This window comes from Syngnathus leptorhynchus, chromosome 3 (genome assembly GCF_054491065.1).
Source record: "Syngnathus leptorhynchus isolate UIUO chromosome 3, UIUO_Slep, whole genome shotgun sequence".
In the NCBI taxonomy this organism is placed as follows: Eukaryota; Metazoa; Chordata; class Actinopteri; order Syngnathiformes; family Syngnathidae; genus Syngnathus; species Syngnathus leptorhynchus.
In genome coordinates this window covers 14,587,476-14,612,577 of record NC_141197.1, presented here as the reverse complement: position 1 = coordinate 14,612,577, position 25,102 = coordinate 14,587,476, and the positions used below count along the sequence as shown (strand labels likewise).

At 42.8% G+C, this 25,102-nt stretch overlaps 1 protein-coding gene across 1 annotated transcript in view; it reads right to left on the bottom strand.

The window, feature by feature from the left end:
• Positions 1–25,102, bottom strand: part of kif26ba (kinesin family member 26Ba) — a 49,829-nt gene that overhangs the window by 5,903 nt on the left and 18,824 nt on the right. The window contains exons 4-25 of the mRNA XM_085908262.1: positions 21,655–21,836; positions 17,612–17,822; positions 11,117–11,332; positions 10,882–10,975; positions 9,219–9,364; positions 8,965–9,081; positions 8,293–8,479; positions 7,968–8,157; positions 6,440–6,611; positions 5,355–5,672; positions 5,107–5,286; positions 4,680–4,812; positions 4,341–4,572; positions 4,054–4,146; positions 3,844–3,965; positions 3,473–3,652; positions 3,151–3,401; positions 2,333–2,960; positions 1,201–2,075; positions 797–1,029; positions 566–715; positions 205–431 (exon numbers count right to left, since the gene is read on the bottom strand). Of these exons, the coding sequence (XP_085764388.1) occupies positions 205–431; positions 566–715; positions 797–1,029; positions 1,201–2,075; positions 2,333–2,960; positions 3,151–3,401; positions 3,473–3,652; positions 3,844–3,965; positions 4,054–4,146; positions 4,341–4,572; positions 4,680–4,812; positions 5,107–5,286; positions 5,355–5,672; positions 6,440–6,611; positions 7,968–8,157; positions 8,293–8,479; positions 8,965–9,081; positions 9,219–9,364; positions 10,882–10,975; positions 11,117–11,332; positions 17,612–17,822; positions 21,655–21,836 (5,137 nt within the window). The remainder of the gene's footprint in view (positions 1–204; positions 432–565; positions 716–796; positions 1,030–1,200; positions 2,076–2,332; positions 2,961–3,150; positions 3,402–3,472; positions 3,653–3,843; positions 3,966–4,053; positions 4,147–4,340; positions 4,573–4,679; positions 4,813–5,106; positions 5,287–5,354; positions 5,673–6,439; positions 6,612–7,967; positions 8,158–8,292; positions 8,480–8,964; positions 9,082–9,218; positions 9,365–10,881; positions 10,976–11,116; positions 11,333–17,611; positions 17,823–21,654; positions 21,837–25,102) is intronic.

Below are 25,102 nucleotides of genomic sequence, written 5' to 3'. Positions count from 1 at the left end.
TGTCATTAATAAGAATAAGGGGATGTAACTGAAGGCTTGCTTAAAAAAAACAGACCTTTAGAAAAAGCCAATTTCTCACGATAATCTTTTTGTAGATACAAAAACTCAAATGCAAGGGTGCATGTTTGCACACTAGCAAATTTCATATTTTTCGTTTTCTTTTTTTCCCTTCCCAATCCTGCCACAAGCAGTCTAAGACCTCACCTCCTAAGTATCCAGTATTGCTCCTGCTTTTCTTGTTGCTCTTGGAGCTGCGTCTGGAGGAGGTGGTGGCCGAGCTGTGCTCACTGAGCGAGTCTTGAGCCGAGGAAGTACTTCCTGTGTTCTCGCTGCTATCTCTTAGCATGCTCTCGTAGCCGCTGCTGCCTCCGCTGTGGTAGAACAAGGCCGTCTTCCCCATGGCCGGAGGCAGTTCGCCACTCAGTACGCTGCTGTTAGATGCCAAAATAAGATCCGTGTTTAGAAAATAGCATTTGTATAAAAAGAAAAAGTTAACCCTGCCATTGCACTCCAGATTCAAGGTGAAAGGTCTTTAACACGAAGTCTAGTATGACTGCACGGATACCTGTTGTCGCTGGCATGGCCACTGCTGCATCTATGCGGTTTTCTCGGAGCAGTGATCTTGCTGTAGGGAGATGGAAGGCTTTGGACTGCTAGTGCTCTTTCCTCGGCTGTGCCTCCTCCAGCAATACCACCTGCTACCAGTGCCCCTCCACTGCCATGTCACAAAACATTGTCAAAAGATCTCTCTATTGCTACTCAAGAGACAATCTTTGATAGGTTCAAATTGGCCAACCTTGCCCCTCCAGTGACTTTTTCCTCTGCTGGATCTGCACCTCCTCCCTGGGCATGATTCCTGGAACGTGAACCGCCACTCCCTTGGAGAAGCTCTGAGATACGGCCGTTAACAGCCCGCAGGGGAAGCTTGGCAGCCAAACTTCCTCCTCGACTGCGGCTCAGAGACTGCGTGGACCACGATGCAGGAGAGGGTCCCTGCTGCTGCACAGGAACTTGAATGCTGCTTTGTGGCTGTGGAAGGAGATGCAAAGCTTAGTCTGAACGTGAGCATCTGGACATAGGTTTTGGCCTTCTCTATGTCCTTGTGAGTGTTTTCATTTTTGATTAGTGTTTCGGACTGTTTGTCCCAATCAGTGAATCACAATTGTAAGTCAAGGTATCAGTGCATTGATAAAGTCATACCTTTCCATTTGGGGGAAGGCTAGAGCTTCTATTTGAGGCTTGGCTCAGAGACTTGGTAGAAAAGCTGAGAGTCTTGGTGCTGGAGGCAGACAGACTTCGGGCTTTGGGACTGCTGGTCATCAGTAGCTTACTGACAGCAGAAATCTTTGACTGACCACTTGATTTAGCAGGCGACTGCGGAGCGCTACACGTACCGGGACTACCTCCTGTGCCGTTTCCGGCACGAGTGAGGCTGCGACCGGTACGAGGTATGGTACCATCTCCCTTTGATCCTCCCCCTCGGAGGCTTTCAGCCCTTTCCAGGGACAAGCAGTCATAATGGTGCGATCCACTGTTAGCTCGACCAAGAGAGTTAGTTCTGCTTGCAAGTTGCTCGAGCTTTGCGCTAAAGAGTCTACTACTGTCGATACTGGAGCCACGTTGTCTGGTGCCACATGGATCATCTGTAGAACTGCCCGGTATGGAGACCTCATGGATGGGCTGGTGGAGTGGACTGGCTGCCCTGTTGCGTAGGTCAAGGCTGGACTTGCGTACAGGTGGCAAAGGTGGCATCCCTCCCTTCTTGTGGGAGAAAAATCCTTGTTTTCCAGTCGAACCCCGACGGTCGAGTGTAGCTCGTGGACTGCAGGGAGTTGAAGAGGTGGTACCAATATTCCTGTACTCCGCTGTGTTATCTAAACCATCTTGGCGGTTCAGCCGATGCCAGGCACGAGGGAGACTGGCAGTTCGATGGATTTCTGGTTTGTAGTTATCAACCAAGCATTCTCCTTGAGCAAGACTAGTGACCATCTCACAGCCATCCACCACTCTCTTGAAGGAGTCTGGAGATGATATCACCTCTGCGCCTGAATTAGCGCCACCATGATCTTCAATGGCTGACAAAAGAATTGAAAATCAGTTATTCACTTTGTAATCAACATTCCACGCATAATCTGCTTCATGAATATTATTAATGATCAAAATAGACTTCTCTCAATATTGAACTGCAATATTAATTATGTTTTTGATTTCTTTTGAAAGCTCAAAGGCTATTTCTTGTGTCTGGTGACTAATCGAGTGGCCCATAAAATTTAAACAAAGCAAAACTTCTCATTTTGTGAGTAGTCGAGGCAAACAATGGGTATTTTCTCACCATCCCTGCAGAATTTCTCAATGTTTCCATTTCCAGCTGCTTCGATCTTCTGCCCTGATTGGCTCTTTGGATGCTCCGCCTCCCTCTTCACTGGCCTGACTTCTTCATTGGGCTTCCCATCCTCCATACCACGCATCAACCAGGGGTCCTCAAAGCTCATTTCACTAGAAATGGAAGCTAACTGCACTGTGTTAAATTTAGTTGGTGAGGAGCAGATTGTTGGTTGATGCACAGCCATCTGTTTGATAGTACTGGTTGGGTTCTTGAAGGTAGACAGGTTTCCAAGTGCTGTCAAAGACTGGATGGTCGTTTTAGCCATAGATGGAGGCATTTTTCTCAATCTGTCCTTGGTTGCCATTCCCTTCTCCCCTCTGTTTTCTGACAGCGCTCCTTCTAGACTCCCTCTTCTAAAACGTCCACTGCTTCCATTATCTCCTGACCCATCCAATCCCAAGGAAATTTGGTTGGGTTCAGCCAAGGCTTCCCCTTGATGACTTTGAGACTGGCTGAAGCTGTGAAGTGAGTGATCACTCTCACTGCACGCACTCAGATCACTCATCCAGGAGGAGATAGGAGTCATCACTGAGACAATCGTATCCCCGTCCATGCGGAGCTTGGCCATTGCCACCTGTAGAAGAATTTAGTTGACAAGGATAAAGTAATGCTAGCAACTAGCCTACATTTGGGCTCTAGCAGTTTGTGCTACAACGTATATTTGGATGGAAGAAATTCTGGCAGCAATGGAATGACTGACATATTTCATTAGCTTTTCACAAGGTGTATTTCAAACCTAAATATCAAACGTTGTGTCAACCTACCTCTGCCATGGTGACAACCTCTGTAACCTCAGAGCTTGTTGCAATGACACGAAAGCTCTCTGCAGCTCCATCCTCTGCAGGGCTTGTGAGCACTCCACTGGCCTGGACGTCCACGGAGCAGCAGTCACTATTGAAGCTGATAATGCTCGGTGGTCGACAGGTTAGACGCTGCGTCATCATGAGAGCTGTGTCATCGAGTGCCTCCTCATCTATTGATAGCTCCTCACACAGCAAGTGATGTCCAGCTAGTCCTGCAGTGGTCATGTGTGTTTCATTTCAGATCTTCCCTTCAGTTGTAAAAGCCAAAAAGTATTTCACTCACCATCCCTGTGTGTATCCAAGGGTATCGGAGGGACGTCATCATCACAGAGTGTTTCTGCAGACCCCAAGCTGGTAGACAGGGATGGAGTCGGATCTTTGACTTGTGGACTCATACCAACAGGAGATGTTCTGGACAGTGGACACTCTGTGGAGGAACGACCGCTGTCTGCAGCCAGACTGTCTGTATTGAGAAGACACGTTAAATTTATGTAGTACAGTCCCACCATTGACCGGCAACCAGTCCTGAGGTAATTTTCTAAACTAATAAGAAAAACTATGAATATTTTGACTTTTTAATATGTGAATTTTCAACTAAATCAATCTAAGGGCTTGTAATACACACATCATCGGAAGATGTGTGGAAAAACATACTGTCTGAGGTCAAAGCTTCTGTTGCTTGTTCATCTTGAGTGTGTGAGGACAGTGGAGATGTTGCTGGTATCACTCCCTTCTGAGTATACACTTTACACCGCTGAGACGGGGAGGACGGAGGCCTGGAGACACCCAGGAGTTTACCACGTTTTCATTTCATATGCATCTTTAGCATCACACAAAATTTAGTTCTTTAAAATTGAACCTCACCTATATTCTGATGTTTTTGTCAGACTGGCAATCCCAAGGCGCGGTGACCCGAGTGGCCTTGCTTTCCCCTCAGTGTTAACTCCCATGGTCACACTGTCACGACAGTCCAGATGAGATAATTTTTTTAATGACAAAATACCTTAGGTGATTTAATTGTGTACGCCTCAATGAGATCAATTATAAAAGGATAATCAAGCAAACTATATTTTGGTTAAAATTGATTGGTTTGGTGGTTGGAGTTTGAGTTGTGATTGGAGTAGTGGTGATTCAAAGTTGAAATGATTCACCTATCATGTTGCTGTGTGGTCTTGGCCCTGTGCAGAGGGTTCGAGACGGTGCTTCCTGCAACATTCCTACTCCCAGACACGAGGGTGGACCCGGAACTATGTGCCAGAATGTGGATCATGGTTTGAGCTAGCTCTGCTTCCTCTACCACCTCCTTTATATCTTGCAGCTGCTCATCATTGGTTTTCCTTCTGGACGTTTCTGTTGAGGAGGAGGAGAGCTGGACTGCACCGCCTGCAGGATATTCATGAGTTACTTTTGGTATTGGATAAGATGAGGATACAGAGGAGGAAAAAAAAAAGACTTCAATGACCCTATTTATTTGAATGCAAATAATTCACCTGTTTTGGCCTCTGTGTTTAATGGAGCGGCAGATGCATTCTCAGCAGGAGCAATTAAGTCCGTAGAGGGGAAACACGGTTCTTTGGATCCTTGCTTGCAGACCGAAACCTCCTCAAAGGGAAACTTTGCCACCTGAGCAGAATGAATGTCAAACAACATTTAACGTTAGCTTGATAATACTCTTAGTCCTGTTATAACCATACACCCCATACAATAAGCTGCTTTTCTCGATTTTTTTTTCTTCTCCAAGCTGCCGTACTTCACTCAGTCTTCTGGATCCCCACAGTATGGTACGGTAGACTGAAGTAGAGGTGGTGCCCAGCATGGGTTACAGAAAAATATCATGCTGCAATGAAAGTGCGCTACTCAAAATGTTCCTACACTATCTCCAAATTTGCTTCGGTGTAATATGACGGTACTCCTCACCTCCTCGCTGCCGTCAATGCAGTCCAGTCTCTCCTGCAGCTCAGCAAAGGTGTTACATTTTAGGCACTCAGCCCCCTCCTCAGGCACGGTGGCCAATGGCTGTCCTAGTATCGATTGAGCGGACTGGGCCTGAGATGTACCGCCTGGTTGATCCTGGCTTTCGGGTTCAGGCTGCACCTGCTGAAGCAGAACTTCAGGAATCAGTCATCTGATCATTCATGTTGGATTAGGACCTAAATGTCATTTACCTTCTGGACCGCCTGACTTTGTAGCGTTTCTGATTTTGCTCGCAGCAGAGCAGGAATTATTGGCACAATTTCCGGCGGACCCTCGTTGTCTGTCAGCTCTCGATCTGACACCGCGGCCCCGTTGGGACCAACATAGATGACGGTGTCACATGACTGCTCGCTACTTGAGTATTGCTCGTCCTGGTCGCTGGAGAGGCGCAGCAGCGGCACGTTTGAGTTGGGGTCACCGCGGTGATGGAAAGGCCTCAAATGAGTGGGCCGACGCATGCGACCTTCTTCGCAGGAGCTCTCTCCTCCAGACGAGCTGGAGGTGTATTGCTGAGGACAGATGTTGACGACAGGCACACAGTAAATACTATTTTTGTACAACATTCAATTTGTGCTTCTCGGGAGAGTGACAGAGAAAGAAGGAACAATTCTATTTCTGAGACTCGTCACCCAAGAATGTGAAATATGTAAATGTCTAAACAGTGTTGCAGCATTATGGCTCATTTTATCATCCCAATTTAGGAACAGAAAATGTTCTTTGTTCTGATGACAGCGATTGAATTTTGTGTTTATTTTTGGACTAAAGTTGGATTTAGCATTTTCAGTTATTTTATTGAGTAACTTTTATTGGGAGGTGAGCACTGTTATTTCATGTTAATAAAAACTCAAATAAATTAAAAATGTATTTATTTTGGTTTATCGTCCAACAGCACCGACACAGATAGATGAAATACGATGTCATCAAACACATCAACGGAGCGCAAAATATGTTTGCCTGTTTCTCTATGAAATCCACCAATATCGTGTTAGACCTCAGCGCCACAACTTAGACCTGTTTTTAGCTGATCAAAGTCGAGTCTTCTTTCTGTTGCCAAATTGTCAGGTGCATTTTATAGAAAATGCTCTCGGTTTAACCGTCCACTGAATTCCAAAAGATGACAATTTTTCAGTTCTTACGCCTGAGCGTACTGCTGTCTACGTAAACAAACCCCCATAATTTCTATAAACATTTTGCTGAATAGCAAAGAAAGGGCACTGTGTGTTCTGTGTGGTGCACTGCAAATGGAATGAATGAAGCAAATGTCGTATTCACTCACCACGGTGACCTTCGTTTTTTTCTTCTTCATGCGTAGGACACGGGACGCGATCTGGATGGTGGAAAGGCTTTCCGAAAAATCCGCCGGCGAGGCCGAGATGTGAGCGATCATGGTGGTGCGGCAATTTATGTTGCCTAGCGACTCCCTCAGCAACATGGTCAGCTTGCTGTCCCTTGAGACAGACACAGAAGACAGCACGCGCTATGGGCTGGATACGTTGACGATATCATAACAAGGGTTATTAATAGCATCAGTCACAAATATTTTAAAATAGTAGATTGTGCTAATACATAAGAGTTGAGAGGCAGAACAGATTAGAAAGGCAAATTTAATGCTTAATATTCTGTTCTATATATGGATTAGTGCAAGCAAGCACAAAGGTTTTAAGAGAAGCACTGCGGATATTAAGCAGTCTAATATTGGAAGTTTATCTTCCATTTAGGAGATTAAACTTGGAGACTGAAAATATACGGTGTGTTTAAGAAGTATGCTACTGAAGCTATTCATGCCTTTTTTGGCGTGTATACAATTTGTGTGCCATGACCATACATCTTCTGCCGTTATCCCTTTTAAAAAAAACACGCAACCTGCGGGCATATCTCTTGAAAACACATTTGCATTCAAACACATTCGTCTTGACCTCTTCTCTTTAACCCCCACTGTTTACTACCCCTGGGTTAAACCAATCCATCTCTCTCCTGCTCAGAGTATATATAACTATTACATTTGTAAATACATGAGTACAGGAGACATTGAATGATTGATTTCAGTCTCTTCCTGCATTCAATCCAGCTCTTGTATGCATGTGGCTTCCTGTCAAACACGGCCAAAGCCTCACCAAACACATTCAAAATGAATTGCCATCACGTAATCCCACACTATAGCCTTGAAGTGACGCGTGCTCTCATGAGGTTTGTGGCGTGTAAATCCCTTCCCGATCCCACATTATCTTGAGCCACCCAAAGTAAGAATCCATCTTCAATGAGCTTGTAGCATGTAGTGTTGGTGATTTAATTAACCCAGCAAGGCGCACATAGCCTCAAAAAGAAGGCAGGAAGGAAGGTAGAAGAAGGACACAGAATTCAGGGAAAGGTAGAACGAGGGAGATTTGCATAGTGTACAACTGCTAATGCATACTGAAATTTTTGGGGTTGTTGCTCTTTTTCCCCATTTGTCCTCTGCCTTTTGTTTGCCTCTCTTCAACTTTATCTTTCTCGCTCCTTGTAGCTTTCATCCCAAAACCGCAGTGATGAATATGCAACAGCAGGTGTTGTTTCTGACACTGACTAAAACCTTGGAATATGAAATGCCACTTTTATTTCTTCATGCCAGTCCGGTTCTCTCTTTTATTCGACTGTTAACTTTATACTGAATTATCTCAACGTTTCAGGCCTTCACTGTTATTGCAGTACATTAAAAAATATAGAGATTTTTTTTTTTTTACTTGCAAAAAATGTTTATTTTCTACTCGTCTTGTATTATGTTCACAGCCTGACCCAAATGAGTTTATTTCCACATTGAAGCTTACTTGTACGGGATATGTTTGCTTCCGTTGACCAGGGCCAGGATCACGTTGCCGAGGGCTGACAGGGAAAGGCATAGAGGCGCCGAGCTGGGCGAAGAGCTCTCCTTGCCTTTCCCGGCTGCCCCGCCTCCGAGGACACCGACGTCGCAGCTGCCCAGGTCCAGCAGATGGAGGCGACTGCGACCTCCAGACACTTGCAAGGTGGAATAATGGAAATAGAATTGAGGAGACGTGCAAGGGGAAAGATTAGCATTAGAAAGCAAATGCTCTAGGTCCAAAACGTTTGAAAAGATTTTTGTATTTGATTGGTGGGAACATAAGAACTCACTTCCTCCCTTGCCTGTCTTCTCCATTCGGTACTGGTAAATGTGCAACGTAAACAACATGTGCGAATTCCTGTGGTCTTCTTCAGTGGTGTCGGGACGTTGGCTGCTGTGGCGGGCCGCAATGGCCGCGTCCAGGAACCAGGCCGCCTTCTCCGGTGTCGGAGCACGCAATTCGGACTGGTTCTGGAGCTGCGGTGAGTGAGAGAAAACAAGATTGAGACTGTAAGAAAGTACAACCAGACAAGAGGGGAAGGTAATGTATTGATGCACGCCACCCAGCGGGGGGGGGGGTGCGCACGTGCATGCATGTGTGCATGCTTGATTTACTGCAGGGTATCATTACTGATGAGATTATGTCAGATTAGTGGGGGATTACACAGATGTTCTTGTATCACAACCCCTAATCCCATATAGCATTGGGCACACACACACACAATTTTATTTGTACTCTGTTTCCCACAAATAATTAACAGGATAATCGCAATAAATAAAATGGTATAATTAAATCATCTTGATCTCTCCGTGCTTCAGCAGATTTGCAATCTCTGGCTTCTTTAGCTTGTTCTATATCTGCCCTGTGATTGGTTTATTCACCCACGCGCACAATGCACATACACAAACACATGAGTACACACAAGTTAATACAATGTGTTTTATATGTGGCATGTTTGTACCTGCATGCCACAGATGGGGTCCTCGCACAGGTAGACTCCAGGAGACTGTCCATCCTGTAAACTGCCCGTGGCTACCTCAGAGAGTAAGTCCTTCAGGTTCTCCTCTTTGCCCCAAACCTTTCACAAGCACATCCATACAAAGAAATAGTAACACATCTCATTTCTGGTGAGGATGCATTACATCTGATGAAATTTAAAAAGTAGTCAGTGTGCATGTTTGGAGTATTTCGAAAAATTCAAAGAGCAACACTAACCTCAACTGCGGACACGCGGACAGAGAAGCGCGCCCCTGTTTTCTCCCTCCTCTCATTGATGAGTTTAAAGAGCCAGGAGATGGCACATGGGATGATACCTAGCGTCTGGAGGGAGTCATGGTGGCCAATCATCGTATAAGATTTGCCTGGATCAGATAAGACAGACATACAGACACACACTGTGTGAAATTCAATGTGTGTGAAGTGTGTTTTTCCCCTTGGGCACACACACACACAGACCTGCTGTGGCTGTCAGGAGATCAGAATGCACACAAAAATGTGTGACACCCTCCTGAAGACTTATAAGGGCACGAATAGGCTGTCGTGTGAAATGTGTCTGATTTGTTCTGCGACACAATAGAGGATCAAGTCCTTGTCAGCGGCACTGTAAATTTACTATGTTCTCTCTTCCCTCCTGTTTCCCGGAGAGTTGTGACTCACTGTCACAACATTAATATATTTGTCACATAAAGAAGAGTATAGCAATGATTTTGTATGAGTAGGTAAGGTTTATTCCGATTTTTTATTTAGTCATGAAATGTCTGCCAATTTTGTAGTTACATTTTTTTTCCTCTTGTTGAAAGAAACTAATCCACCTCAAAACCTCAACATATCAAAGGTTCATAATGAGGGTGATGAGATGAGATTTTATTCTTGACAAAGCTAATGCTCACTTTTTATTCACATGTTGATAGAAATGTATTCAACATCCTACAAATTGAGACTTGACCATCATTTCTGCAAAAGGGAATCATTTGCATTCCTGAAGGTCCTCCAATAAATGTAGTCACATTTGGACTTTTACTCATTTCTCCATGTTCGTTGAAAATTTGACTTTGTGAAAGCAGACTGTGTAAGCCGGCGTGTGTCTACAGCCAACAGCCACAGTGCCCGCCATAAATGCTCCGTGTGTTACTTTCCCTATTTTAATTAGTGAAAAAGTTAATGCCCTTGTAATGCAGCCTCATTACTATGGATGGCCGTAGGGGGACTACATCAACGCTCGTCTGTTGTTACGGCCGTTCCAACGAGGGAGGTCGGCATGGTGCGATATCACCTCGTAGAACAGGAATATTGATTGAAAGAGCCAAGCTTACTGCTGTTTGATGGATTCGTCCGTGATATAAAATGACTCACTTATCATTTATCAAGTACAATTGAGCAGTGACAAGCACGAGTTCGTCTCTGCGCGCCTTGCACATATTGTCTGAACACGACGGGGGTTCTATTCGAGCGGAGTAATTCTCAAAATGTATTTGTGGTAATCTTTGTAGTGGTGCAGGAAAGAATCACTGCCGAATTACGATTATAATGACATTTAAACTGCCAAACATTTGCAATTTGTATTTTAGAACTGTTAAGGCCTACAACTATTTTATCTCGGTCGTGATTGTTGTACATGAAATCTTTTAGAGGAGACTTCAAGTTTCCTAGGAGTTTCTAGGCTTTGATCGCATGTTGGTTGTGACATGTTTTAGTTTTTAGTGAGAGGTCCCGACCCTTTTAGGATTGCCCTCAGGAGGATTAGGTAGCTAGAGACAATGCAGGCCCAGAATGACATACTAATCCCCTTCTTTCTTTCTTTTTTTCTGATCGATGAGAGCCAGCCAAGGCACATCTTGTCAAGCACGTGTGTGTGCGTGCACGCATGTGTATGTCTTACCCAGCTTGGAGTGTCCAAAGCAGAAGACACATCCATCTGCTCCATTCACTACTGACTGAATCACCTCGGCAACCGTTCCCGCGCACACTTCCGCCTAGCAACAGGTAAGGCAGGACAATTATGAAGAACCAATTAGAGCTGAGGTCAAGAGATTGTCAAAACCTGATGTTGGGTTATCATTGAACACTTATGTTGCTATATCGAAAAATGGAGATTACTCGGCGAGCCTAATTACCTGTGACGCATCAGGGGGGAAGGCGGCGTCAAAGGTAAAGATCTTGGGAGGGACCTGGCTGGCCGCTGCTCTTTTCTGGGAAGCGGTGCTTGCCGTCTGATTGGTTGACGGGTCCATGATGATGATCTGTTTCTTCCTCAGGTCCACTTTGAGAAAAGAACTAGACTCGGCCACATCCGACTGAGACGCTGGACACACACGCACCATCACTTTCACCTAAAGAAGAAACATCATTAGGTATTAATTATGAAAAGCTTTGCTGTGGATACATGCTCTTGCCACTTGGGAATATAATTCAAATTGTAAATATTTTATGGAGTAAGGAGATTATGAAGACAAAATGTGAGGCTACACACAAATTGGCTGTTGTGTTACTATGAGCCACTCTGAATTCAATATTTCCCCGAATTCTTTGCCACGCTTTTCTCTCCCTCCACACCCCTTCGCTTCTATTTGCCTAATGTCAGAATCCTCTTTCAACCGCATTTCCATTCCTCCCACTGCCATCACAAACTGTTAGCAGCCTCAATTTAAGGGCTTGACAGCTCCCATTGTTCGCTTTGATAGCAGAGGCCGCAACACGCTGCATCACTTCGGATTGCAATTTTCTTAATACTACTTTTTTTTTCCCCCTAGCACATGAGGTTTGTGTTCTATTTTCATTTTTGGTTTTCAAGTTCAACCTAAAGCTTGTACATGATGAATTTTCCATTGGGTTGGAATATTTCAGACCAAAAATCCCACCTGTTGCTAAATCTAACCCTAAATTCATAATATCCCAAGACAAATTCCTATATTACATATTATTATGAATATTCAAATCAACAGCATTGAGAATCAAGAATCGACAATTATTTCCACACAATTACGATCAATTATAATCAACCATTACGCCCATGGCTACCTCCTATGAATACAAAACCTTTGATTCATTTTTAACACATAATTTCACGACCAAGGGACAAAAACAATAAGGGAGCCGAACAAGGTCACGCTTCAGTGAGCAACCCCATCTTAAATGACAACTGGGTTATGAAGTGTAAAAGCATAAAAGCCTCTCTGATGCCTGGTAACTAATATAAAAATATATTATGTAGCCCATGTTGTAGAAGGGCGGATATAAAATCCAAAGAGGTCTTAGCGCAGAGTGGGTTGCTGTTTATGTGCGCATTCATCTCTCGCTCTCTCTCACTCACATCTAATAACATATTAACAGGCTTTCCTTTGGTTGCATCATTAAATGACCATGGGCCATTTAAGAGAGTTGGTTCAATAAACTGTGTGTGCACGTGACTATGTGTGTATGGCTGTGTATGTTTGAAAATAATTATCAATTTCAAAATGTTGCTTCACGCTCACCTGTGAAAGAATAAATATGCAACCTTGGTGACCCAAGTGAACTGAGTAGTGGCTCTGTGCCAGGTCAACACTTTGCACGTTACACAAACACACACACACTCCAACACACACTTGAATTCCACATGCCCTCTCGTGACCCCAATAAAAGAGCCCATCACATAAGTGAGAGCCTGGGGGAAGGATTTTACTATTGCATGCTTTACAAGGCGTAACTCATAAAATCTTCCCTCCTCTTGAGAGCATTTTCTCTTCTCTTGTCTGAGAGTGAGTGAGTAAATAAATGGTGTATACACTCCACGAGGCCACGATGTATCAGGTTCTTCAAATTGTGAGATAAATTGCTGTGAAGAGAGGGGCGAACATGGATGCGTATTATAAGGCTTCATTCAGCAGCCACTAAATTAGGTACACCTGCATAATCCAATGAAATCCAAAACCGCCGCTGCATCAAAAACGTTGCCTTGACTCAAGTAATGAGAAACACTTGCTCGGTACTGTATCCCACCGGGCATTTTTGTTTAATTAAAGGAGACATGTTGTGCAATTTTCCACAAATTAAAACAGTTCCCAAATGTCTTTATACGCTTTTGTCAAAATATCTTAACAATAAAGAATTATCAATCTCTTTAAATAGCCCTGTTTTTAGGAGGGTGGTCCTGTGATATGCAAATGAGCAACTCCTCACAATGCTGTGTGCCAATAATGGTACAACTTTGCGTTACCATGACGGCGATTGAGAATAAATCTTGAGAGAAGCATGGCTGCCTATATAGCGAAATGTGTTTGAGCCACAGTCTGAGTCTGAATTGTTCTGGTGTACGTTAATGAGGTGTGTGGTGGTTTTAGTCTAAAGCTGCATTGAAATCTTGCAAGCAGTTTCAACACGACAAACTCCGCCTTTGAGTTTGCTAGAGATGTCACAACGTCTGCCAGATCTGTTTCTGTGTGTGCGTTTGGACCAACTTCTGCCACTTGATCTTTTGTCAAAACAGTTGGTGAGAAATAGCTTCACAGAAACACAAATCCAGCAAGCGTGTATAGGCCAGAAGATTTATCCATCTTCTAAGTCTTTCCAAAAGACATTAAATGCCAAATAAAGCCATGCACCAAGGAGTACGAATCTATAGTATCCCCCTTGTATCCCATAACGATCAACCTAATTGGTGACAAAATCACCAAATGGTCCTGAGCGTTTAAACCAGAGTCGAGCAAAGTTGTGTTTGCATGTGTGTTCTGATGGCTGCAGTATTCTCAAAGGATCCTTGGACTACTTCCAGCCTGGTATGGATCAATACAGTATGTGAAGCCAAGCACCATAGCCAATTTCATGCAGACACACTTTGTTGATGAGAGAGCACAAAGCTAATGGACTCTTTGTTGTGGTTATTGAAAAAAAAGAGTGCTGGTGAGACAACACTCCACACATCCCTTCATCCCTCGCTCAAAATGGACGTTCCCTCTATCCTTCACCATTGTGTCATTTCTCTTTCACAGCACTCGGAACTAATGGCTCTCCCAGATATCTGTTCGATGGTTTTACCTCCTTCCTCTCCTGTTCCACACGATGAATAGGCGTAGTCTAGAGTTAGTTTCTCTTTCTAAGACATTTGAAAGGCATGCTTTGCAAAATTGGCCAATCCTGACAAACTGTTTTTTTGAAAGATTTACGAGGGGTTTGTAGTAATTTACAGTCTTACGCATTTTCCCAGACGGATCTGCTACGCCTTCATAAATTCTTGGATGGATTCTTCCGACATCCTCCGCATGACATCACTCATCATATCTACGAATCCCATGACCTTGGGTAAAAGGAAAATAATCATAAGGTTGGCCGAGTTGCGAGTTTGGTCCAGCGCAACCGTGTTCTTCTTGGCCAGGAACTGTGAATGCTCAGTAGTGAAGCTATCCTGACACAACTATTGTCTCTGAATGAAGTAACAGTCTCTGTAGATGTGCAAGTTAGTTGCCTGACCTGCATTTGAGGGGTACGAGTAAAAACGATCCTAAAACGCCCCCGCTGGATTTTCTTTTAATAAAAAAAGTCTGCCCAAAAAATCTCAACATCTGTGTGTACATGTGTCAATAACATGCTCCACCTCTGGCAGCACTGAGTATATTAATATTTCATCCACAAGGTGGAATACAGCAGTCTCATAACAGACTCACTTATTCATTTAAGGGCTTGAGAGCGCACACACACACACACACACACACACACACACACACACACACACACACACACACACACACACACACACACACACACACACACACACAATTTGCTGCCTGAGAGGGATCACCACAGCTATTAAAAATTGATTAGCTGTCATAGTATCATCTTCCCCCCCCTCCAAGGTCAAGTCTCAAGCCGCATGTGCATGCAAAATGTGGAGTGCATAGATGAGATGGGATAAAAAAAAAAATCTTCCTCTGTCCTCTAGTCATTGAAAACACTGAGAAATGGAGATGAGCCTGGATGAAAGGATGACTGGGAGCAAGCTTGAGGGTAAGAATGAAAGAATGAAGGAGTTTAACCCTTTAGCTTTTTGTTTTTTATTATTATTATTATTATTATTATTATAGATGTCAAATAAGCAAGTGATATGAATACTCAAACTCAATAGGCTGGTGTAACATTCTGACTTTATGAGGGACTTTATGAAGATTTACTATCAAATTAAGTGTCAGGCTTTGACTTCTAATTGATCACAAAAAAAAATGGAGAAAAAAAACAGTGGATCAATTTTTGCACAACATGACAAGTCACTTTGTTACGTTGTCAAATTGTAAAATGGAAGTTCGTTGACTGATATTTGTGTGCCCCCCCCCCCCGTGCTCGTCAATGAGTCTCCCGTCTGTTTGATTTAATTACAGTGATGGGAGGGGGCACCTACGACCTATAAGACAGCATGAATGGAGCGTAACAATACCACAAGGGAAGGTGAGATACACACGCCACTCAGGAACATCCTCCAAGGGTTTTGGATTAATTTGACATCTTTGGACGGTAGCAGGCTTCAGCTCCTTGTAACACACGTGCCCGGCGCAGGCTGATTTCCCCCCGGCTTTAAGTGTGACGTCTCAATCTGGTTTCTGCCATATTAACATTGGGGCCAGCAAACTAAGCGTGTAGCACAAGATGAATCATGCAGCCTTCCACTGGGGGATTTTTTTTTTGCTCATTGTACATTTTTCAATGTACAATGTAAACCTTTGAAATGCAAGGTGGGGAGAGAAATGTGTGCAAATGCCATTGCAGCAAGGGAAGCCGACCCCCACTGCCGGTGACATTTTTCCTGGAGAAATGTCACCTCGGTCATTTTGGTCCCCACGTTGGAGCATGCGAATGTGTATTTGATTAGCTCTCGGTGAAATGTGATTGATTTTGTATAACACAGGCTTGTTATGTTGGGAAATAGCAGGATATGGTTCTCGCTGAGAATCACTACAATTTCTATTTCACATCACAGCAGTAAGGTCTCGAGCACACTGCTGATACAGGAAATTTGAGAATATACCCAAGCAAGCAGATATGGGCTCTAAATAAGGGAGTAATTTAGTTTTAGTATATATTTATTTAAATCGAACCCAGGATGGAATGAGCACAACAGCCAATTCAGTCTACAAATTGATTTTAATAATAATGTATTATTTCTAGGCTGAATTAGGCAACAGTAGTATAGAAAATAGATGGATGCATGGATGGATTTTTCTGATAATGAAAACGAAACAACAGGCTGAGCCAGTTTGGTTAAATTAAGATGCTACAAGGCAGACTGTGTGTGTGTACGTGTGTGTGTCTTCCTAATAACTGAGGAGACATCTGTCACTTTCATATGGAGATAAACCCGGGATGGAGCCTTCATTGATTGCACCAAAAAAAAACGGAATTCTTTAAGAATTATCGTTTAGTGCCTAATTTGACTTACGGACAGCAGAGTGACAGAACTAAAATTAAATACAGGCACAATTTATGTACACTATTATGCTTTCCGACCATGTCAATTAAAACTGAGCATTGGTGAATACAGTGATGTATTATATCTAATTCTATTTGGCAGGTGCACCTCAGAGGTCACCAACTCGGGTACGCAAGGGTTCCTATCCATAATGTTTTGGATGGATCCCAACACACCTGATTCAAGTGATCAGCTCCTCAGCAATCGTTTCAATCAGGCATGTTGTGGGAGGGACACGTCCAAAACACAGTGGATAGGTGCCCCGGAGGAACAAAGTTGGTGACCCCTGTCCCCGTATATGAGGAAGAAAATAAAGCCCAGGAAAAGGATTTACGTTCATTATTAAAACTTTTAATGCTGGGCTATAAAGTAGAGAAATACTGTTGACCACAAGATGGCTCAGCACTGTGATGCTTCGAGAAAACCTTGCAGGGCGAGTAAGTAAAGCTTGTTTGTTTTCATTTTAGTTTTTGGATGCACACCTGTGGCCTCTGGATAGAGACAACACCCTTTACGATATATCTCCGTATCACAATAGACAGGGTCTGTTTCATGTCTGTTTAGTTTGATCAAATGCAGTCATTTTATCATGCCAATACAAATCCAACCTTGTGGGTGAACAGTCAGTGAGCCCATTGACTGTTCGTGGAGGGGGGGGCGGGGGTCTAGAGCACTAAAAACTCATTACACGGACAATCGATATTGCACACACTTCAGCAGCATGAACGCCTCTCCAACCACATCCACAGGACATACATGCACACATTTCATCAAGCGCAGGCTAGGATCACAGATGTCTTTTGTCAACTTGAGCTATGTTACCATGGTAACCATTAGGCATATTTTGGTATGATACGCCAGAGGTGACACCGAAGAAAAGCTTTCAGCTTAAGGTCAGGGTTGTGAAACATTCTCATACTGACATGCAACCAATTCAAACTTGCAGTACTATAAGTAAAGCTCATCTTTAAAAAAATAAATCTAGGTAACCACTTTAACCTGACCAGTTTTCTGAAAATATCTCCATATACCTTTAGACATCAAACTTGCTTGTAAAGAAAAAAAATCCAGGGACATGAAGAAAATAAAATAAAACAACTTTTAAACTGTTTTCCTAAATTAGAAATATGAAAATTGAAGTGAATAAGATTTATCATTAAAAAAATACATATCTTACCTTTCCGGGACCAGGAGTGTCTTTAATCTTATTGGCTGCACGGAGAAGGCAGGGAGGAGCCGGGGGCGGGGCGACCAGAAGGGCGGAGCTGAAATTGGTTGGGAATAATTGGCTGTCGCATGATGGTGACGCCGATGTGACGGGCAGCGGCACTGATGGTGCAGCCTTCAACTTCTTCTTCTTGGATGTTAGGTTTAGTTTCTGTGCAGCTCTGACAAGGAAATAACAGATGAAAGTTTGCTATTACTTCCCTCATCCACAAATTGATGTTTTTATTGGATGAAGATCTGCTTGCTAACAAGGATCTACAATTGCATTCTTAAAGTTGAACAGAAATGTTAATTGCAGACTGGAAATTACACACACACACACACACACGCACGTGCACACGCACAGCGTTGTTGACATAAGTAGCAACATCTGGATGGGGAGTGGCTCATTTGCTTTCTTGTTGCTCTATTCCCTGTGGCGTTGTGCTCAAAGGGAGCCACTTTAAAATGATATTTATATTTCTGCTGCATCTATTCCCAACTCAGGCGCGCCTTTGTTCTTTTTAACTTCCACTTTCCAATCTCTCCTTCTTCCTCCGCTGCCCTTATTCACTCGTTTTTATCGTTTCTTGACTATTTCCCCCCATGAGAGCACAATCGTGCATAATCATAGAAGGTGGGATTTTATTTATTTTTTTTTTAAAGCAGCACACTTCCATTACAATTCTATGGTTCTGGATTTGACTCTTTCTGTGGTCTTTCTGTGTGGAGTTGCTTCATAATAGTGTATTAGCGCTATTCAATTACATATTTTCCATGCACAGCTGAATTAATTGTGGGAGTTAATTCAGAAAATAAATGAACATTATTACCAAGTAATTGAGCTCTGAAGCAGTCGGAATCCTGCGTTTTGTCATTCTTCAGATATACTGTATTAACGTGAGGGTAGAGCGAGCGAGAGGACCTCCTGCCCTGGTGCACACTCGGTCAAAGAGCTATATCTCACATCATTGGCTTTCAATTAAGTGCAGCGGGTTACTGAGGTGCGTGCCAGGTGGAGGAGATGGGAAGGTGGCTATAGTGTGGAAATAATGGAGGGGCCATACGAGAGGAGCAATGTTGATTGGAAATTGAAGGTTAGCCATTTAAAGCATTATTGATTTTTTCAATAACGTTGGGGAAGTGCACCATTTTGAGAAAAAAAGACCACATTTACTGTGTACAGGATGCAACCAAAATTTGCAGCTGACATCGGGGGAAAAGGCAGTGGTCGCCAGCCGGGAGACGAACAACCAATCACACAAATAGGCACACCGCCTAGGAGCGGGAATTGATCCCACGCTGCCCGCACACGAGCGACTTTGACTTCTACAGTTTGATATTTGATATTGTTGCAACATTAAATGGTTGCAGTAAGATGATGGACACGCGCTCGCGGGACTGTAGAATCCTCCTCACGTCGAGGCATCACTTTACTATAATCCCCTTGTCAAATCCATCAGTTTGACAAATTGTCATAAGACATTCTATGACTGTGCGTGTGTGTGTTCTGTGTGGTGTACGTACACACACTTCGACATCTAATTGGCAGCGTTTGGAGACAAGTGGCCTGGGATTTGGCTGAGTGGATCTATTCCAATCTGACTCTAAAATGAAGGGTACTTGTTTTCCATCCATCGACTGCCTCCCCCCCATCCATCAGCACCTTCTCTGTCAGCCAGCCTCCATCCTTTTCATATATAACCCTCCAGCCCTGGGTTCCCTTTGTTCATTCCTCCACTCGTCCCCATCCTTCACTTCTCTGCTGTCCCCTTTTTGCTTCAATCCCTCTCACGTCGTAATCAACCACCAGATCTACCTCTGCATTTTAATCCGCTTTCGCCAATTATTCTTTATCCTCTCGTCTCGCCTCCCCTCAGTGACTCTTGTGGCTTCGGTGCAACAGCTCTTCAAAAATATTAAACGTCACGCTCAGGTTGAAATTGCAAGTACATTCCGATAAATACAAAAATGATTTTAAAATTGAGGACCGGATCGTATATCACAACACATTATTGTATTAGACTTGTCTAAATGCCCATACAGATTCACAATCAGAAAAGAGCTTGAAAAAAATGTTGGTACTATTCAGAAATTGAAAAATATATGAAGTAGGACTGAAACGATTAATCGTAGAATTTGTCCAATTCAATGAAGAAAAGAATCACACAAAAGTTTGCATTACAGCCAGACTAACATACCATAATTGACATGTGGGAGGTTTTTATAGAATATGATTCTTGCATTGGTTCTTATTATAATGTCCAGTTGTATGTTACATGATGTTGAGTAAGGGCAATCCATTTAAAGATTTTCTATCTTCAACATTTCTGATTCTTTGCTAAATTCGCCACTAAGTGTCATTTTGGTCTTAAGGGATTAATGACAGTAAGAAGTACAAAGAAAGCCTATCTCTCTCTCTCTCTCTCTCTCTCTCTCTCTCTCTCTCTCTCTCTCTCTCTCTCTCTCTCTCTCTCTCTCTCTCTCTCTCTCTCTCTCTCTCTCTCTCTCTCTCTCTCTCTCTCTCTCTCTCTCTCTCTCTCTCTCTCTCTCTCTCTCTCTCACTATTAGCTGTTCTCCTTCCAAAATAACAACACCTTTCCAATTCACTAAGTCACTTGGGACCAATTCATTTACTCTAGGACCTCCGGCTATGCACGCACACCAACCACACAAATCCCCAAAGAGGCAATCGCCAGAGCATGCAGTAAAAAATTCCTGCACTGATAGAAACTCCCTTCCCCCAGCAGGAACACACACACTCACACACACCTACACACACACACACATGGACCTCACATGTACAGCATGTCTCCATCTTTTTACCCAGCGTCCCCAAAGGGCCACTGCACCACGGGGGGGGGGGGGGGGTAAAAAGCCCCACCGTGGTTTGAGAGTGACATATTCACGGCGCCATTGGCACTAATGAAAGATATTAGTCATACACGTATTAACGGAACGATGGAGGTCAGTGTGGAGGCAGGAGGATTTAGAGAGGAACTTGGAAGGAAGAAAAGAAGCGGGGAGTGAGGAAAAGAGAAATGAAGGCGAGACAATGGCATAGAGCGACAAAATGGACATGGGGATTTTGTGTGTACGTGTGTGTGTGTGTCTAATAGGGGTGTCTGCATGCAGTTCACGTCTAAGGCTAAAGAGCATGGCAGCCATGGGATTTAGCAGCCCCGCATGGCTGCATCTACCATGAACGCACAAAAACAGCAAAAAGGACTGCGTAAACAGTTTCGTGTTCAAAATTTGCATTGTGTCTCACACACACACACAAGTGTTTGATGCGTACAGCAAATGGGGTGTGTATGAAGGTCACACCTGGAACAAAGGAACCACTTTGTCCCTTTTGACATTCTTAAGAAAAAGCATCACAAGATACACAATCCAATTATACGCCCACAAAGAGAAGCCAAATACACAACGACACACTTGACACCTGCAGCATTATACTAACTATGTGTTCTTTCAACGTTGATGCTTGTAAGTGATCCCAAAAGACAGCTGCTTGTGCACAGTTGGAATGTGAGCCAGATGTGTGTTGTGTTTGTGTAAAATGTCCTGGTTGCCTCCCGGTTCAAAGGTGAGCGAAGGAAAAACGAAAAAGACGACATGATTACATGTTTGTGTGAGTTCCACTTGAATTTACAAGCTGGTCGTGACACTTTAAGGGTTAAGAAAGTAACACCGGAGGAGTGTGTTAGTAATATATATGGATGGGGCGAAAAAGGATAATAAACACAAGAGTGACCTGTAACTGTATTTGTATTACTTGCTCAATGTGGATTTAACAGTGGCTCCTTTGCATCGCCTTTGTTAGCATTTATTATTTAGTGTTCATTTTGAGCTTCCCATCCTTAGTCATCAATAATTGATCCTCCACAGTCACGTCTTATTGGACGTGTGTCACAATGGATGTTTTCAGATTTAATGACATCTGAAGGATGATACTGTGCTTCATTTCTATAAAGTGATATTATCTGTAATGTTGAACTGAGTGCATCTTACCTGGCAAAAAAAGAAGCTGCAGACGAACTGGTGGTCTGCGACGTGGTGTTGGTCGCCGCAGTGTGTGAGGGTGAGTTTGTGTGTGATGTTGAGTTGCTGTGTGAAGGGGAGTGTGTGTTGTAGCGGTTCAGGGCAGCCTCGTTCAAACCTTCTCTGGATGCATCTGACACCATCTGGGAGATCTAAGTTACAGACGAGAGAGAAAGAAAGGATGAGGAGAGTTCATTTTGCTCACAACCACTTTTAATAAATTGTGGTTTTATACTTGAAAATGAAAGGGAAAGGATTGAGGTATGAAGGCTACATACCAAGAAAATGAGTCTATGTGCTATATGTGAAGCGCTTTGTTACAGCTACAACTGTTGTCAAATGCGCTATATAAATACATTTTTATTCTATTGTATTGTATGACAGCCACCATGCGGTTTCCAAGACAACCCGGGAGATGTAAATTATTATTTTTTTGCTTTGACTTGTGAGCAAAAATGTAAGGTGTGACCATTGTGTGATAGCATGAACCTCAACGTACATTACAAGCATCAGTTTGCCAGATAGTCAGCCAATGTGTGTTTGTATTCTGTTTCTGAAAAAAAAAAAAAAAAAAAAAGCAGATATGGATTATTGATTATTGTGCTTCCATTGCGCTCATAAAAGGTCATTTTTCTTGCAAGCATATAAATGGATTATCCCTATGGGCAGCTAGTTTTGAATCCATGTGTGTGTGTGTGCTCGTGTGTGTGCATATTTATTGCAAAAAGGTTCACAGGGTCCAAGCATGCAGCTTGCTGTCTTGATAAATCACCTCTAGTAAATGAGATGCCTCTATAGTTTATACCACACGCCCATTTCCAGTCGCTCACTGAGCTTTCCACTTCTGCATTATTTAAGCTGTGGTGACCACTTATTAGAAAACAGGTCTGGTGGGCAATGTGGAAGACCAACCAGCAAAGCCTATTCATCTTGTCCAGCGAGAAGAAAGGAATTTTCTATTACTGTATTGATTTTCATATATGTACGATAATGCACAGATTGTGTTTGTGTAATGAATGTCCTCTACACTCCAATTTGGCAACGGCATGGAATCTCTTTGTTCAGTTGGGCACAGATGACATTACATTGAGATTATGGTTGAGTCTGAAAAGATTTAGACCCTGGCCAAATTTGATCTGATATGTTTTAGCTGGAAACGACAAACACGAAAATACTATTTTAATCTCCTACATTGTTAATGCTCAAAATGCGTAATGTTACAGTGGCTTGCAATAATATTAAGTGGAGCCTTCATTGCCAGTCAAATGTTTGGACACACTTTTTTGTGCTATTGAATGGGAAAGTATTGGGCATTTTTTTTATGATTATTATTATTTATTTATTTTTGCTCAACCGTAAGCAATAATGTAATAATATGGCACAATATGGTCACCGATGACATTAGGTATACCTGCACAATATAATCAGATCAAATATGAGTTGCACAAGAAATATACAGTAAATGACTGTAGATGACCGACCTTTATGATACTGTCGAGTATTTATGTGCACCACATCATAAAGTTGCTCAACGCAAACTCGCCACAACATTGTGACCACTTCCACAGTCTAATGAAAACCAGGATGCAGTACAGTGTACACCAAGCCAAGCTAGACAATCACAATAATAAATAGATTGTTCTGTGAACTATTTTTTGACATAGTCAGTCAAAACTGAACATTAATATCTTTAAAAATGCTTCAATACAGCTGGATATCTTCTTACATCATTTCACTGAAATTGTGCAGGTGTTCCCAATATCGTGAACCGGCACTGGATTTGATGAATGTGACAACATTCCTAGGAGGTCAAAAAGTGAAAGTGAAAAAACGCATGCTTATTCTATCAACCCTCCTCTTCCTCCCTTCTGTTCTGTTCTTTGGGTTTTTTAAAAACTGCACTCATTCATCTTCATTATGAGCCAAACTTCCAAAACATTCACCTTCCTCATCTGTCTCTCTTAGATTTATTTTATTCTACCATTTGTTTCCAAAAGCGGGCCATACTATCGCACCCAAAAATCTGGCCTGGAATTTAAGAAGAAAAGTAATTCATCTGCATGCGTGTGGTCTTGTCTGCTATTATCATGGGACCAGATCCACCTGAAACCAATCTAACCGCTTTACTGCAGTGGAGGCGGTGATGCACTAAAAAAGTACCACTAACAATTGTGAGTGATTCCGATGGAGCTCAGGATCTAGCTCTTTGATATTTCCAATGAAAGACGTTTGCTGCGATCACGACAGGGAAGAGAAATGGCCTGGTGGCTATTGTTCAAAGAAAATTGAAAGAGGAGGCCATGGATCTGCTCTGCAGCAAATGTCTCAAGTTTGACAGTGCCTGTCCGTCATCTTGAAATTTATTAACCATATCATCAAATAGATCCAAAGGCTCCAAGCACTGGCAGTTCCACGCCCTTTCGGAGGAAACAGTCAGCATATAACAATGTGCCCTACTTCACTTGGGTACATTGGCTAAGGGGGACATTTCTTGAAGAGGTTTTGTGGAGTTGATAGCAGAAGTGAAAACCTTCACGGATGGCGTGCTGTGCTAAGGAACCAAATGTACTGAACAAAAAGTTCCAGTGGCAGCTTGTCAATGTTGCCCTATGACATTGTCAGAACACAACTCAAATTAAAAGTCTATTATTTGTCATTTTGAGATGCTGTAGTTCCACGTCGACAAAATCCTACTATGATGAGAAAAATGTATTCAACATGAACCCAAGGGACTGCTTAAACTCTACGAACAATATCTCTCTTTGTTGTTTCTCCCTCCGCATCTCTCCACATGACTTTGTTGCAATCTGTCCCCATATTACACTTGACAAAGCGTCTTTCGATCATCACTGTTGGCAGCTCCTCCCCCTTTAGCTTCCCGTCTCTCAGGGGTATAAGTCTAAATGCTGGTGATTTATGATGCTGCTCTATTTCTCCTCTGCTGGAGAAGCGCCATTACTGTCAAAATTTATAGCTGAAACACTGACATTGCGAACCTCCCACCAAAGACACAAACTACTAACAAAGACATGCACCACCACATTGAATGGAAACTGGACACTTCATTGGAAGCGCTGCCAGAAAGGAAAATAATTCAGCAAGATGTTTTCTTATTCTGGTTGTAGTTTTTTCTGGTGCGTATTGTTTTGCTCATATAAGACAGTGTCAAGTATTTTCAATCAAACATTTTTTGTTTTGAAAATGTTTGGGCCACAGTTAAAAAAAAAAGAAAGAAATGCTACAAGTGATTAAAAAAATCATATAATTATAAGAATGAATAATTTGAAAATGTTCATCGCATTGTGTAACCGGACAAATCAAGTCAAAATTCGAGAATTAAATTAGAGTTCAGAGGAAATTAATATTGTACCAAAAAGTATACTAACATCGCAAATATAACATTGTATTGTTTTACGAG